General features: G+C 34.5%; 2 protein-coding genes and 1 long non-coding RNA gene across 3 annotated transcripts; 1 reads left to right on the forward strand and 2 right to left on the reverse strand.

Annotated features, from left to right (window-relative positions):
- Positions 1–2,480: 2,480 nt before the first annotated feature.
- Positions 2,481–5,524, reverse strand: LOC106301271 (NADH dehydrogenase [ubiquinone] 1 alpha subcomplex subunit 9, mitochondrial). Its single transcript, XM_013737633.1, has 12 exons — positions 5,346–5,524; positions 5,178–5,274; positions 4,864–4,928; positions 4,696–4,781; positions 4,534–4,618; positions 4,378–4,448; positions 4,077–4,208; positions 3,722–3,837; positions 3,502–3,625; positions 3,356–3,424; positions 3,057–3,177; positions 2,481–2,961 (listed from the first exon to the last, which is right to left on the reverse strand). The coding sequence occupies exons 1-12, from the start codon at positions 5,452–5,454 to the stop codon at positions 2,822–2,824; spliced, it is 1,215 nt and encodes a 404-aa protein (XP_013593087.1). The 5' UTR covers positions 5,455–5,524; the 3' UTR covers positions 2,481–2,821.
- Positions 5,525–5,748: 224 nt separating this feature from the next.
- On the reverse strand, positions 5,749–8,753 carry LOC106306862 (tyrosine decarboxylase 1-like). The gene is made up of 13 exons (XM_013743635.1): positions 8,656–8,753; positions 8,398–8,533; positions 8,091–8,163; positions 7,786–8,016; positions 7,549–7,712; positions 7,328–7,468; positions 7,183–7,242; positions 6,940–7,104; positions 6,814–6,870; positions 6,659–6,723; positions 6,458–6,581; positions 6,236–6,376; positions 5,749–6,136 (listed from the first exon to the last, which is right to left on the reverse strand). Coding segments are annotated over exons 1-13 (1,488 nt in total). The 5' UTR covers positions 8,658–8,753; the 3' UTR covers positions 5,749–6,007.
- Positions 8,754–13,904: 5,151 nt separating this feature from the next.
- Positions 13,905–14,485, forward strand: LOC106306864. Its single transcript, XR_001263197.1, has 3 exons — positions 13,905–13,987; positions 14,095–14,156; positions 14,443–14,485. It is a non-coding gene; the product is annotated as an uncharacterized LOC106306864 (long non-coding RNA).
- The last annotated feature ends 864 nt before the right edge of the window (positions 14,486–15,349 follow it).

Below are 15,349 nucleotides of genomic sequence, written 5' to 3' on the forward strand. Positions count from 1 at the left end.
AATTCTTAGATTCAAAAGTTGAGAAAGCAAAGCTGCCTCCCTCATGTCTTAAAGAAATCGACAGAAAACCCTAGAAGTAAACCAAGATGGTTTAATTCTAATTCTAATTCTAATTCTAATCCTAAACCCACGAAATTGGTTTATTTAAAATCCTAATTGTCTTTGGTTTAAATTAAATGAAAGCCCAATAACCAAAGCCCTTACAAAGTAATTAAATTAAACCAACAGGCTGGTTTATCTTGATCTCCTTGTCTTGATCCAAGACCCACGATTTTGGCTATCTCCTGGAGCCTCTCCTCTTGTTCTCCCAGCCTTGATCTAGTAGTTGGTCCACTCCACACACTGGTTGGCTCACATGATGTCTCACTCTGGTTCTGGTTCTCTTCAGTATCCTCAGCTTCACATCTCTCTCTTACGGCAGTCTCATCACTTGGCTCATCCTCATCAGTCTCACTCAGCTCCTCTTCTATGTCTCTGGTCATGGCTACACCAAATGGTGAGATGAATGGCCACTTTGAAGGAAAGAAAGGGCTGAGACAAGGTGATCCAATCTCATCATTGTTATTTGTGATGGCGATGGATGTGCTCTCGAAGATGCTAGATAATGGGGCACTGAATCAGGTGTTTAAACCTCACCCTTCGTGTGAAGCTCCTTTGATCACTCACCTCATTTTTGCTGATGATGTCCTGATCTTCTTCGATGGCTCTGAGGAGTCTCTGGCCGGTATTATGAATATATTAGAGGAGTTTAAAGCTATCTCAGGTCTGAAGATAAATAAGGAGAAAACTGAGTTGTTGCTGGATGGGGGTTGCACCGTGAGATGTCAAGAGATGGCAGGCAGATTGGGTATTAAGCAAGGATCCTTACCCATTACATATTTGGGAGTGCCGTTGTCGTCAAAAAAGATGAAGAAGAGTGATTTTCAACCACTGCTAGATAAAGTCCTCCTCAGGTTCAACTCTTGACAGTTAGACATCTGTCCTTTGCAGGACGATTTCAACTTATCCAAGCTGTAATCTACTCAACCATTTCGTTTTGGGCTTCAATATTCATAATCCCCAAAGAATGTATTAAGCTCCTTGAACAGATGTGTAATGCTTTTCTGTGGAAAGGAGCTCCGACTGCAGCTAGAAGAGTTAAAATCTCGTGGATTTCGGTTTGTACACCAAAGGAAGAAGGTGGATTGGGTCTAAGAAGGTTAGAGGAGTGGAACCAAGTGCTCGGATTAAAACTAATGTGGATGTTATTTGCGGCTGGGGGTTTTCTTTGGGTATCGTGGGTTAGAAGTCATTTGATTGGAGACAAAAACTTTTGGGAGCTACAACCACACAGATGTGATAGCTGGATTTGGAAGAGCTTGTGCAATCTGAGGCATATTGTGCGTCCTATGCTTATTTACGAGGTGGGGAAAAGCACTACGGCTAGCTTTTGGCACGACAATTGGACCTCTCCAGGTCCTTTAATTGACATAACAGGACTTAGAGGACCAGGAATCGTAGGATTACATGTGGACGCGGTAGTAGCAGAAGCCATAAGAGATGGTAATTGGTGGCTAAGCAGGAGCCGCAACAGGAACAGACTCATCACATTGATACGCGAGTTTCTGCCAGATGCAGTGCCTATTATCTCATCTGAAGTAGATGATATCTACTTGTGGAAGCCAGGCAACAACGTTGCAACGAGCTCTTTCTCCACTGCAGATACTTGGGCAGCTCTCCATCCACAAGGGGAGGATGTTTTCTGGCACAGGCAAGTGTGGTTCCAGGGAAGGATACCCAAGCATGCATTTATAACTTGGGTGTGTGCTCGTAATAGGCTGGGTACAAGAGATAGAATGAGGAGTTGGGGTCTGCAGGTGCATTCATCTTGCATACTATGCAACACGGGAGATGAGACACGCCAACACCTCTTCTTTGATTGCACTTACAGCTCGGAAGTGTGGGCGTTATTTTGCTCTAGACTGAATGTTCAGCCTCCCGTTTTGTTTGAAGATGGCTTGAGATGGTTGAGAAATCCCTCTTCTGGCGAGTTCAAGAAGCTGATCATTAAACTTGTGTATCAGGCAGCTTTATATTGTATCTGGAAAGAGAGGAATACTCGGATTCATAACCAGAATTTCCGTTCGGCGCAAGCAGTGATTATTGAGATGAAACAAATTATTCAAGCACGCCTTGACCCTCTGTCCAGAGTGCACAACTCTAGAAGAACATATACCACCTTGCTTGGTACCAGTTTATTCTAGGTTAAGGAGAAGGAAAGAGTTCCAACAATTTTGATGAAGTAGAAGAATTGAAAAAGTGAAGCGTTGAAGGTAATGAAGAGCTGAGAGTTTGCTCGCTCCTGTACAGGTAGGGGTTTTTTTTTAGAGTCTTTTTTATCCCGGTTTGTGGGCACCTTAATAGGTGTAGAGTTGTAGTTTATCTATCAGTTTATCAAATAAATAAAGAAGTTTCAATAAAATAAATAAAATAAAATAAAATTTCTCGGGGTTATAACTTATACTGCACCATAGATACAAGCTGAAACCCCATGGCTTTATAGTTATACTCAATAGCAAAGTAACACATGAACCAGAAACTCCATAATTCCTTAGGGGGCCAAAATCACCCCTTCAAGCCAGATGACATCCCCTCTCTAACTTATGATCCCATTGATTGGTTATGCTTTCTTTTCCAGAACACAACGAGGAGAGAACCATTTTATTATTGACAGAAGCAAATGAAAAGGCATCAAAATATCAAATCTGGTTTCCGCAATTTCATTGTGAGACTTGCATGAAAAAAATTAGTCCAGGGCAACGACCTTTGAGCAGAAGCAGCATCAATTGTAGAAGTCGGTTGGAATCTTTTCACTGACAGTAGAACCGAAATTAGGACCACCCTTGCGATATTGGATAAGAAACTCCACTGGATATCCCTTCAACTTATGAGGGACAAGGTCCAAATCCTGAAACGTCAAGGCTGACAATAGCCATTGAGTCGAATAATAAAAGGCGTGAGACTCAAATAGCTCATGAAATATAACTCATTTCACTTCTGTGAAAAAAATGACCAACCCTTGTCTGATACAAGTGTATCTGTCGTAAGCGTATTGATTTGATCAAAGTTGAAGATCTGGGGAGAGGGTAGAGGGAAGGAGACTTTGTTGACCATGAAATCCCGAGGACCCGCCATTGCCTAGAACAGATTGTGACATATATGAAATTAGTATATCATTTGAAAAACAAAACATATAATCCCTAACAATTAAGGCGTCTATAGTTCTAATTAGCTTCAGATATGCTTTCTATGATAAAGGAGCACATAAAAATCATTGGAGTTTCTAACCTAAACGGTAAAGGATTTGAGCTGTTACCTTAGCAATTGGAAATGGAAGCTTCACATATCGAGGCCATTCACGGATCATATCAAACATGATCTCTGCCTGCAAGAAAGAACTTGAAAATCAAGGCCATTGGGTTGCCAGAGTGACAAAGAGAATAAAGAACCATAAGAATTTACCAAATCATGAGGGGTAAAGACATCTGGACCACCCAACTCATACGTTTTCCCCATGCTGGAGCCGTCATCCTTTAGAGCTGCAACGATCGCAGCAGCAACATCAACCACATATACGGGCTGGAATCTGCAATGAAGTTATGTTTAGCGAAAGAAATGGATCATAGTCACTATAAGTTGCTATGAACTGGTAAAAAGAATAAGATAAAGGTTTAGAACATACTTGTTGGTCCCACCACCTATGAGCGGGAGGAAACCATATTTCTTAACAAACATTGCCCAGGGGTTCAAGATTCTGTCCTCTGTACCAATCATGGTCGCAGGTCGCATGACTGTCGCCTAGGAAACAAATATACATCAGGAAATGTCTAGAAGCAGCAGGCTGATGACAAAATGCATATGCAAGCCTACATTGTTGCTTTAAGAGATTCTAGAGTTCATGAAAAACAGTTTTACAGTTCTACACAAGGAAAGAAAAAGTAACGGAACTACCCTATATCTGAAAAAGTAGAATCATACATTAGGCAGATAATTACAGAAGAGAGCGTGATGTGAGCTGAAAGCTAGGATCAGTTTACCTCAGGCAGCGCGCTCAAGACAGCTTCCTCAGCAGCAGCCTTTGCCCTCTGCATTCTTGAAGGAGATGATACAGAAGCTCCCAGACAAGAAACTTGAATAAATCTCATTATTCCACCATGTTCTTTGGCCACCTAAAACAACAATCCCCAATCTAGTTAGACATAACCAAAAGAGCACTATCGTCCTGAAGGTTAAAAAAGTGTAGCTCATTTCAGAAGCACACAACTGTCCAAGGAGTAAAAAGTGGAAACCTCTCCACCAGAGTTTCCGGGGATAACTTGTCAGGATTTAAACACGTACCAATGCAAGTTTCTCGGCCATGTGATGATTCACCTCTTGGAAACTGAAATTTCTGGTCTCGTACTCTCTTCCTGAGAATTAGAACAGATATCATCCACAAGGTAAAAGGACAGTGTTGCTACTTAAAAGATCTAATAATATAGGGAAAATAAGTACCAATTAGATTGATAACGACATTAGCCTTTGCCATGACAGCCTTAATAGAGTCTTCATCTCTTGGATCAAATTTCATCGGTACAACCTGGAAACAAAGAAACAAAAAGGTGTGTGTTGTGGCATACCCCTAAAACATTGTGCTAAACAAAAGAACACAGTTACCTGTCCTAAATCTCCCATCAACTTGAGATGTCGAGGATTGTCCTCGGAGCCTCGGAAAGGAACTAGCACTTGCGATCCCATTTTAGCTGGAGCAAGGAGATTGATTTGAAGTAATTAGAAAACCACCAAAGGTTAAGGAAGAAAACAAGACTGAATCTCCCAAATCACCTAGCTGCTGCACAAGATAACGACCAAGAAACCCAGTGGCTCCAAACACCGTAGCTACAATGCCACTGCCAATGCAAAGGAGGAGAAATCAAAAGATGATACATTTAAATTTGTAAACAGAAAGCTCTCAAGCAAACTTGACAAATTCTCTATACTGAAGCGACATAAAACCTAAAGATGATACATTTCTCCATAAAGTAAATTAAATTTCATGAAAGCTAAACAAACATGTAATCATGCATTATCCTAACACAATTTGTCTTGACAGCATTCCTTTGGGAACCAGAACCCTTATAAGAGAAAAAATGATATACCTCACGGAGGATCTGCCACCAGTACCCTTGCGAGCGAGGTGTCCAACGCCCTTTGTAGCCAGGGAAGACGAGTAGCGACGATTATCATTCCCACTGACTGAAGAAGGAAACCATATATTAAGAACCCTAGAAATGCGAATCAAATTAAATCAATCGTAGAAACTTAACGGTGATCTGAGACTCCATGGAGCGATCTGAGAGAAGATGACGAATAAATCGAAGCTCCTCCGGCGAGAGGCCGCTGGATCAATCTCCTTGAAACTGCCTGCATCATCATAGATTGATTGAGAGAAACACAACAAACGCAGATGTGAGAGATTACAGGTATATGGGCCGGGCCCAAACATAAGATTTTGTTCTTCACAATGGCAAAATTATGTTTGGCGCAATACCACGTCGTTTTGTGTGGGGGTCTTCTGTTCCGGTTCGAATTTGGTTTTCCGGTCCTATAAAACGCCCAAGCCTAGACACAACAGAGGATGCGATCTATTTGGTTCAGTAATAGCTGCTAATCTCTTTGTATGATTCAAAACATGGCTTCTCACTGGTTTTTGTTTTGGCCAAAGAATCATTCGGCTAACATAGCTCTTGTAATCGAATTTTGATTTGGTAATATATTTACATCTTATCAAACAAAATGTACAAACAATTGGGCAAAAAGGAGATGATACACACAAGCACACATGCTTACAAATTACGAGTCCGGCATTGGATAAGTTGTATGATGCTTTTATATGATATCAAATTATACCACACCCAACCAGTGCTTCGGTTTGTTGGCAAGAAAGAACAGGAGGTTTTCTCATAAAGTTTTTTTTTTTTTTTTTAGCTTATTTTACTTGAGAAGCAAGCAAGAAAGATGCTTCTTCCTGGATAACCTTCCATGCGTCCATCACGTGCTTCTCCTCCGTCAGTGGTGCTCCTATGGCCAAACGTAGTACGAATTTTCCAGACAAGCTCTGTTTGCCACGGAAACAAAATACGTATATATATATACACCTTAGTTTAACAACATTATCCAACAAGATGAAAGAAGAACAAAAGAGAGAGATACTTACAGTGTGAGAAATGAAGAGTTTCCCTGAAGAGTTCACTGCGTCTAGGAGGCTGCGGTTTAGGTTGTTGCATGTTTTTTCATCGTCGTTATCAACAGCTGCTATACGGAAACAGACCAGAGAAAAGATCCTAGGAGTCACAACCTGCCACACAAAAAAGAATGCGTTATATATGTCCTTGTTGTCATTTTCCAGAAGGTTTTGGAGCATTAATTTTACAGATACCTCAAAGTTAGGATCTTGAGAGACAAGCTGTTGGAGATCTTTAGCCAGTTTGATATGGTTTCTTATATAGCTCTTCAAGGTCTCAGCTCCATATAGCCTTAAAACCATCCATAGTTTCAATGATCTGTTCAAAACACACACAAAAGTCTCAGAATATTGTACACAGTATGCACATGCTCCCTGCAAAACTTTAAATGTAACCTGAATCTTCTTCCGAGAGGGATTTGCCAATCTTTGTAGTCAACAACCAAGTTTGCTTGAGAAGCCTGCCAAAAAACACACACACAAAAAACAAAAGTTGATAAATAATTAAGACTAGTAAGATTTGAATTAAGAAATCAAAAATAATTCCATACCTTGTTTTTGAGAAACTCTGGATTTGTTGAAAGAGCTTCAGTGAGAGCATACCGATCCTGTGTTTTTTTATCACAACTTTAGTTTTTCAGTAAGAAACGAGAAGAAAGTAATAGGGCATATTGTACCTTCACCCAAAGAAGGGAACAATCGAAGTTGGTGAGGAACCATTTGTGAGCATTCATGTTAAAAGAATCTGCAGTTTCTACTCCGTCAATGTACTGCCTATACTCTGGACATATACAAGCACTTCCAGCGTACGCTGCATCCACGTGAAACCACATCTCATTGCTCTGAGAATGTAGTCAAGAGAAACAGCATCAGTTTCTATGCTATAAGTTCTTTATGAAGCTTGTCAGAAAATAGATAACCTTTGCCATCTTTCCCAGTGCTGCTAGTGGATCAACTGCTGTTGAAGAAGTTGTTCCAACCTGCAAATAATAAACTAAGTTTTCAGAAAAAAAACATGCTTCAGAGGGTAAGTAAGTAAGTAACAGGTTAGCTAGTGCTTCTTACAGTGCCACATAAGAAGAATGGAATCAATCCAGCTTCAAGATCCTTAGAAACAGCTTCTTGAAGTGATTCAGGGCGCAGAGCGTAATTTGTAGATGAATCTGTTTTCAGGACCCTGCAATTCTCTAGATGGATACCGGCTAGCTGTCAGGACCAAAACCAGCAGAAACAAATTTAGCTTCTGTTAACAAAACTTTCTATAATCAAATCTGCGAAAAATTCACCTGGCAAGCTTTCTGTAAAGATGAATGTGTCTGGTCAGAGGAGTAGACAACGAGCTTCTCAAGCGCCTTCTTGCCAAGGCTTCTTAAGACCTTGTCGCGGGCAGCAATCATAACAACAAGAATAGCTTCACTAGCTGTCCCTTGGATGACTCCACCTCCATTTCCTACAACAAGACAACTTAAGAAGCTAAGTAGTTCTTAATAAAAAAAAAAAGATTATTCTGACAAGTATAAAACCTCTGGATAGAAACTGCTCTGGCAGGTTGAGAAGTTTGGCAAACCAATCAAGAACGATCATCTCGAGCTCAGTGGCAGCTGGAGAAGATACCCAACTAAAACCAACAATATTGAGAGCAGCACTCAACATCTCACCCAAGAACCCTGCAACGCTGCTGTTAGCAGGGTAATAAGCAAAGAAGCTAGGGCTTTGCCAATGCGTTACTCCAGGCAATATCTTCTCCTTCACATCTGCAAAAAAACAAAACTCATATCAGAAACGGCCCAAAAAAACTAGGAAGTGGGTATTCAGTTAGTTAATTCACCGTCAAGAACTTGTTCCAGGGTTTCAGGTTGTTCTGGTGCTGAATCAGGCAAAAGATTATGAAGATAACCAGGCTGTATCAGAGACAAGTAAAATATCAACATTATTGTGAATAAAACCAGGAGAGAGTCAAGCACACAACTTTGACAAAAGCCTAACAATGTCAATTTGGTTAAACCCTCACATGGAAAAAATATAGCAAAGTATGAAACTTTTTTCAGAGCCTAAGTCTCTCATAATCGGGGTTCTACATAATAAACATTGAACAGATTGAATAAAACCCACTTCAAATTGAAAAGAAAGTGGACCTGAACTTGGCTAAGGACAGGGAAAGTCTCGATGGTTTTGTAATAATCGGCAATGAAATTGACCATTCGATGTCCGTACTCTCTCAGTTGCTCTGAGTCCATCGGCTTCAACGCCTTGTTGCTACTACCATTTTCCCTGTTACCATTCAATTAAAAGAAAATGGATTTACTCATACAAAAAGGGGTTCCCAAATTTCCAAGAACAAACATACATACATCTTGAAAGCCTAAGTTACCAAAAAAAAAAAAAAAACATACATCTTTTGTAGTTTACGTCTCAGGAACAAGAGCTTTCTGAAATCTGAATGGTTTGGGTTCAGCCAGCCTAGATATTTCTTTATTTTTTTTGCCGTAGATATTTCTTTATTTAGGATACCAAAATTTATTCACCAAAAAAAAAAGATATCAAAATATTATAAAAACTCAAAAAATAACACAATACTCAATTAATATTTTGGTATAATATTTCTAAATATTCAAAATTAAAAGTATTATTTAAGAATTTGAAATGAGTTTGTATCCAAAAAATTTTATTATATAAAGTTTGGTTCTTCAAAGTTGCTAATTAACATAATTGCAACACATGGCAATTATATATTTAAGATTGTGACATGTGTTAATCTATCTCATAATTAAAAAATATACACTAAGATATTAACAAAAAAATAATTTTATCAAAAAATAATTATAAATATTATTTAATAGTAATTTTCATTTTTTAAATCCTAATCAACAGATAATTGTAAAAGATTATTTGATCGTAATTTTAATGATTAAAAAAATATATAATAAGAAATAAAACCGAATTTTGAAAAAACTACTTTTAAAAATTATTTAATAGTAAAAACAAAATTTTAAACATATTTAGTAGTAATTGTTTAGAAATTTTCATTTTTCAAAATCCTAAAAAATAGATTTGAAAACAATTTATTGAATATAATTTTCCTTTTCTAAAATTTTAATTAAAATATAATTATAAAAGATTATGTTGAGCTTTGTTCTTCAAAATTGCTAATTAACATGATTGTAACACATATCAGTTATTTATTTAAAATTGTGATAAGGGTCAAACTATCTCTTAATAAAATATATATAAACTAAAATGATAAAAAGATAAGGATCAAACTATCTCATAATTAACATGATTGTGACACATATCAGTTAGTTATTTATTTAATAAAAAGCATGAAGAAAAACTAACTTTTAAATAAATAATATTATTTTTTAAAAGCCTAATTAAGAGAAAACTGTAAAATTACTCTTATTATTTTTTTTATAAGTAACTAACTTTTTTTTTTTAACTTTCCCTTTTTAATAGATATATTGTATGTTAAAAAATTATAACAAAAAATAGCTACAAATATTTCACATCTATATTTAGGTTTAAGCTTCAACATATTATTTTTACAAAACATAATAGTATTTACATGAAAAGTATCATTTGAGTATTTTCTTTTAATTTCTTGATACAACTCAACTTTTTATTATCCTTATTACATCTTATGATGCTAACATAACTTTTAATTTTGATATTGTTGTCGTACATGAGTATGTGTGAATATGATAAATATGTGCTTGTATGTATAAGAGAAAATATATAAATAATTAAACAGAATTTTTTCTATTAAAAATAAAATAGTTGTATAAAAATCTAAAATAAAAACTAATTAAAAATAATTAATTTCCTTTTTAAAAGTCTAAATAAAATAAAAATATAAAAGTGATTTTATTTTTCTTATAATTAAATTTACTTTTAAATAATTTTGTGTTAAAAAATATAAACCAAAATTAACTTCAAATATTTGAAAACCTCCATTATGTTAAAATTAAAAAAATTAGATTGTGAATGTATCAATAAACATTGCCATTATGTGAAAATAACATTTTTTTCCAAAAATCATAAATACAACAGATTTCTACAAAAAAATATATTTTCTTATCTTAATCAATTAAGATTTTTTTTAAAGTCCTGACAAGAGAGAATTGTAAAATTTTATTCCACAATAAGTTTTACTTAAAAAAATTAATGATTAACATGATAGTAACAATTATTTAATTATGAAAACGAATTTTGAAAATGGAAATTTTTTTAAATAATTAATATTAACTGGAAATTGTTATTTGATAGAAATTTTATTTTTCTAAACCTTAGACAAAATATAACTGTAAAAGATTATGTAATATTAATTTCCTTTTCTAAAATCCTAAAAAATGTAAAAGAATATTTGATACTTTTTTTCTTTTTTTATAAAAAAGAAAATCCTATACAAAAGAAATTTGTATCATATTTTTAATTTCTAACCAAAAAGAGAAATGTAAGGATTTATTTGATAATATTTTTAAGAGAGTATTTGATGATGAACATGATACTAAGAAAATTTAATTAATAAAAAGTGTAAAATAAGTATTGATACAAATTATAAAAATAGTAATTTCAAAATTATTTATTAATAAATAAAAATAATGATTTTATATCAATTTTTTCCGAAATTCTAAAGATAAGATAATTGTAATAAATATGACGGTAATTTTCCTTTTCTAAAATCTTAAACAAAATTGTAAAAGAGTATTTAATATTTTTTTTAATTTTTTAATTGTAAATAAAAAATAATATTATTTTTTAATTTTTTAATTGTAAATAAAAAATTTATTTATAAAATAGAATGTTTTCCTTATTTAAACCTAACAAAATTAAATTTTAAAGCCTTATTGATTAAAACATCAAGTTAGTACATAAGAACATGTATAATGTGTGGAAGCCCCTTGGTCCAGTAGTTTAACTAAGAGTTCATTAATGCTTCTACACCAAGAGGTCTGGGTTTCAATTCCCGGAGAAGGCGGAATTATGTGAATTAAAAGAGAAAAAGCTTACAAGAGATCTGCAGCATTACGCAAGAAGTACCATCAAGCATGGATCTCATAGGGCGGATCATGTGATGCAGTCAGACGTGAATCTTCATACAGCAGGTAGAATTTTCGGCTGTAAAATCGTCTGTAATATTTCTCATCGTTGTAATAGCATAATTATCCAGAGTTAAAAAAGAACATGTATAATGTAGTCATTGACTCGACTGATGTATTTGACATTAATTTCTTTTTCTTTTCGTTCCATTTCTTATTTCGGGTTATGTTTAGTTTAAACGTTTAGGTATAGTATTTTTCCTAATCCTAGGTGCAAAGTTTATAACAATTCATCTATGCACCATGATTATAAAATACAAATATTAACTTGAACTATGTGTGAAAACATGTTTCAGTTATAAAATAAATCTCAAAAAATATATGCAAAAAAAATCATAAAACTATAATAAAATATATTTTTATTTTATAGTTTTTATTAAATTAAAACATCAAACAAAACCCGTTGCAACGCAACATGTTTATATCTTGTTTTAAATAAAGTTTTAGAATCTACCTGAATCTGATTATTACTAATTTAATCAGAGTGATATATATATTATACTATTTGAGAATTGATTTTGCTGATTTCTCAAATTATTCATAATTTTATATTAAGCCATTAATTTTAATAAAAAAATAAATCATTAATGTTAATAAATATTTTCATAATTATCTCAATATATACATATGTCATTATATTCATGAGAATTTGCCAAATATGACTCAAAATTTGATTTCAAATACAAAACTATACTCAAACTTGAATCAAATGCAAAACTAACCTAAAAACCTTGTGAAATTACATCAAACCCCTTGTGACCAAACAAAAAAAACAAAACTAATTTTTATGAATATAGCCCCGGAAAGTCTTCTGAGATACTGTAAGTCGTTTTGGTGTAGTAAATCTTAAAAATAATTTATAAATTTATAAAATAAATATTTTGACAAGTGTAAAATTAAAATCTTTTAATTATAAATAGCTTTAAGTAATATAAATTAAGATATAATAAAAAATAGTCTTCTAGCAAAAATCATGATTGATGCATATAACAATAATGATACCTAAGTCATTGATACAATATATTAAGAATCATTTTAACCATTCTACTCACTCATAAAAAATCATTGATGCATATAAAAATAATGATACTTAAGTCATTGATACCACATTTTAAGAAACAAATATTTTTTCCACTTATAGCAATAATCATCATTGGTGCTTACTTAACAGATGGAAACAAAAATAGTTACTAGCAAAACATATCACAATTTTTACAAGTTGTGTTGAAAAACTTAGTCAAATTTAGTAAAACTAAGGCAAAAAACATATTTTGGAAATATGAATTTTACATATCTTGAAGTTACTTTTTTTTTTTGAACACAAGTTATTTAATACTTTTAAAAATACAAGTTATTCAAAAAATAGTGTAGAAGACTTCCACGAAAGTCTTCTTGGGTCATCTAGAAACTTTAATAAACATGAATGTTGGTAACCTCATAAATATCAAGAATTATGATATAAATTTCATCAAGTAGCTAAAATATTGATTAATAGACATGAATTAACAAGAAAATGTTAAAAATTCTTTATAGTTTTAGAGAAAATGAAAGTTTATTAAACATTGACGCAGACGACTTCCACGGAGGTCGTCTGGCAGACTTCCACGGAGGTTGACTGGCAGACTTCTAGGAAGTCGTCCATCTTTGTTTGTTAAAATAACATTTAGATATAACAAAATATTGATTTTTTAATTTTCTAATGGACGACTTACGTGTAATTCGTCCATGAAAAGTCAAATTTCTGATACAGTCCGGTCAAATGCAAAACTAACATGTTTACCAAAGACGACTTACATGGAAGTCGTCTCGGATTTTTATTTAACAAACAAAGATGAGCGACTTCCATATACGTCGTGTAATAACCCTCACGAGCAGATATAATTTTGGTCGAGAAAAATCCCACTCGACCAGTTTGGAGTTGGCTCGACCAGAATCAAAAATAAAAATCGTCCCGTCTTGACAGGACTGTCTCGTGGCCAAAATAACTGCTCTTAATAGTTCTGACCAAGTGTTAATTATTATGGTCGAGTTTTTTCTAAGCTGGACGAGAACCGATGGACGAAAAATATTTTATCGAAAACTGGTCTTGAATACTTTCAGCTGCTTGAGAGTCATGTGCATGTCATGTGCTGTCTGGCTGCTTGCTTCCTTCCTGACATGAACATGTGACTTGCACCTTCCTGCTTGCTTGCTACATTAAAGTCATGTGAGTTGCACACCTGCTTGAATTTTCTTCATGGAAAGGAAATGACATTACTTCATGGGAAAGAAAGTGTAATTCAGCTCACCACATGTCTCATACTGATCTCAAACTTTTTGTCCTTTCTTGCTGACTTTTCTCCTGTTGTTTCTACTGTCATTTATTACCTTGTCCTCTTCCTGGTCGATCTCATTCATCTCAGAAACAAGAAAGAAAAATTCAGAGAGAAAGAGAGAAAGAAGGAGAGAGAAATCTGTGAGGAAAATCAATGAAACAAATCAGAAAAAAATCAGACAAGAGAAGTGAGCTTCCACGACCCTTTCTCACCCTCTCATGACTTTAATCAGTGTGTTCTGGTGTGGTTAAGAGCTGAAGGTTTGGCGTCCAAGAGTTTAAAATCACCCAAGTTCTTCAGCCGTTGATTTATCGGTAATATCGAGATCAGTTTTGCTTGAGCTTCAGTTCTTGTTAGGTAACCAAAACGAGTTGTTCTGTTTCTGATCTTCAACCTATCATGGATATCTTGTTCTGATCAGGTTAGACGTGTGTTCAGCTTGAAGCTTATAGCAACAAAGTTCATTAAACCTTGAGAAAACCGGTGAGCTTTATCTTCTAGTTCAAAACAGTTTTGTTTGGAACCAATAGACTGATTTGTTAAGCTTCTTGTCCTCGATCAGTTGTCTACACCTTTGTAAGGTTCAGTTTCATTTATTTTGGATTAAATCAGTCTCATGGAATCATTAGCTAAAATGATATGAGCTGATTGGATTTAATCCAAACTGAATTAATTTTGGCATCAACCAAACTTTTAGGAGCTGATCATAATTGAACCCAACTGAGCTTAGCTGAGTCTAACCATACTGATTTCTTCTTGAACTGGACAGATAAACCTTATATCCAACCGTTATGCTTTTGGTTCAGTTGGTAGAAGAGATTGGAATTACCAACCGAATCATGCATTGTCCTCATTCTGTTTTGGAAGTTATCGGCAAGTGATGAATGTTTAGCTTGAGCTCGAGTCTAGTCTTGCTTAGCCAATCTCATAGAATCAAAGGGGAGTCTAGATAGATGATTGAAGAGTTATGAATTAGTGTTGCATGATTGAAAATGTAGATGATTGATAGGCTTTGTCGCTTGATCAAATATTGAATTGGTGAGGAGTTTAGTGTAAACACTTAATAAATATTTATGAATGTTCGTAGAGGTTTATTCCGAACCTTAGTACTTGTTCTCAAGTACTGATATATTATATTATTAAATATATGAGAATAAATCATGTGAAGCCTTATTTTATACTCACTCTCCTGAAAGTTCCCGCATTACCATGAATTGTTCCTGCGATACGGAACAAGGTCATGAAGACATGATGATGGGGTCGCACCCTGGAGGCCGTGTAACTGCATGCAACGTTAGATGTTCGATCTTGAAATATCTAATGGATATGGTGGTTATATTTATTTATCTGCTAGGCTCGGTTAGTCTTGGTAGTTTTCCGGGTTTAGTCTCTCTATATATATATATATTATAACTATGAGTGAATAGCGGGTGTCGTGGAAATGATGTTTAAGATAAGATTCACATCGATGAAATGATAAGGTTTATATATGTATTTTTATTAGTCATGGAATACAATTCCACCGCATACAAATGGAGTTGATTACTTGAGATATTATTAATATACGTTGCGGTGCGGGACTAGGCTCACTGAGTAAACTAGTTACTCATGACTTATTTGTGATGCAGATAACTAATAGGCGGGTGACAAAAGGTGAAATGAGGAATCATCGAATT

The sequence above is a fragment of the Brassica oleracea genome, chromosome C7 (assembly GCF_000695525.1).
Source record: "Brassica oleracea var. oleracea cultivar TO1000 chromosome C7, BOL, whole genome shotgun sequence".
Lineage (NCBI taxonomy): Eukaryota > Viridiplantae > Streptophyta > Magnoliopsida > Brassicales > Brassicaceae > Brassica > Brassica oleracea.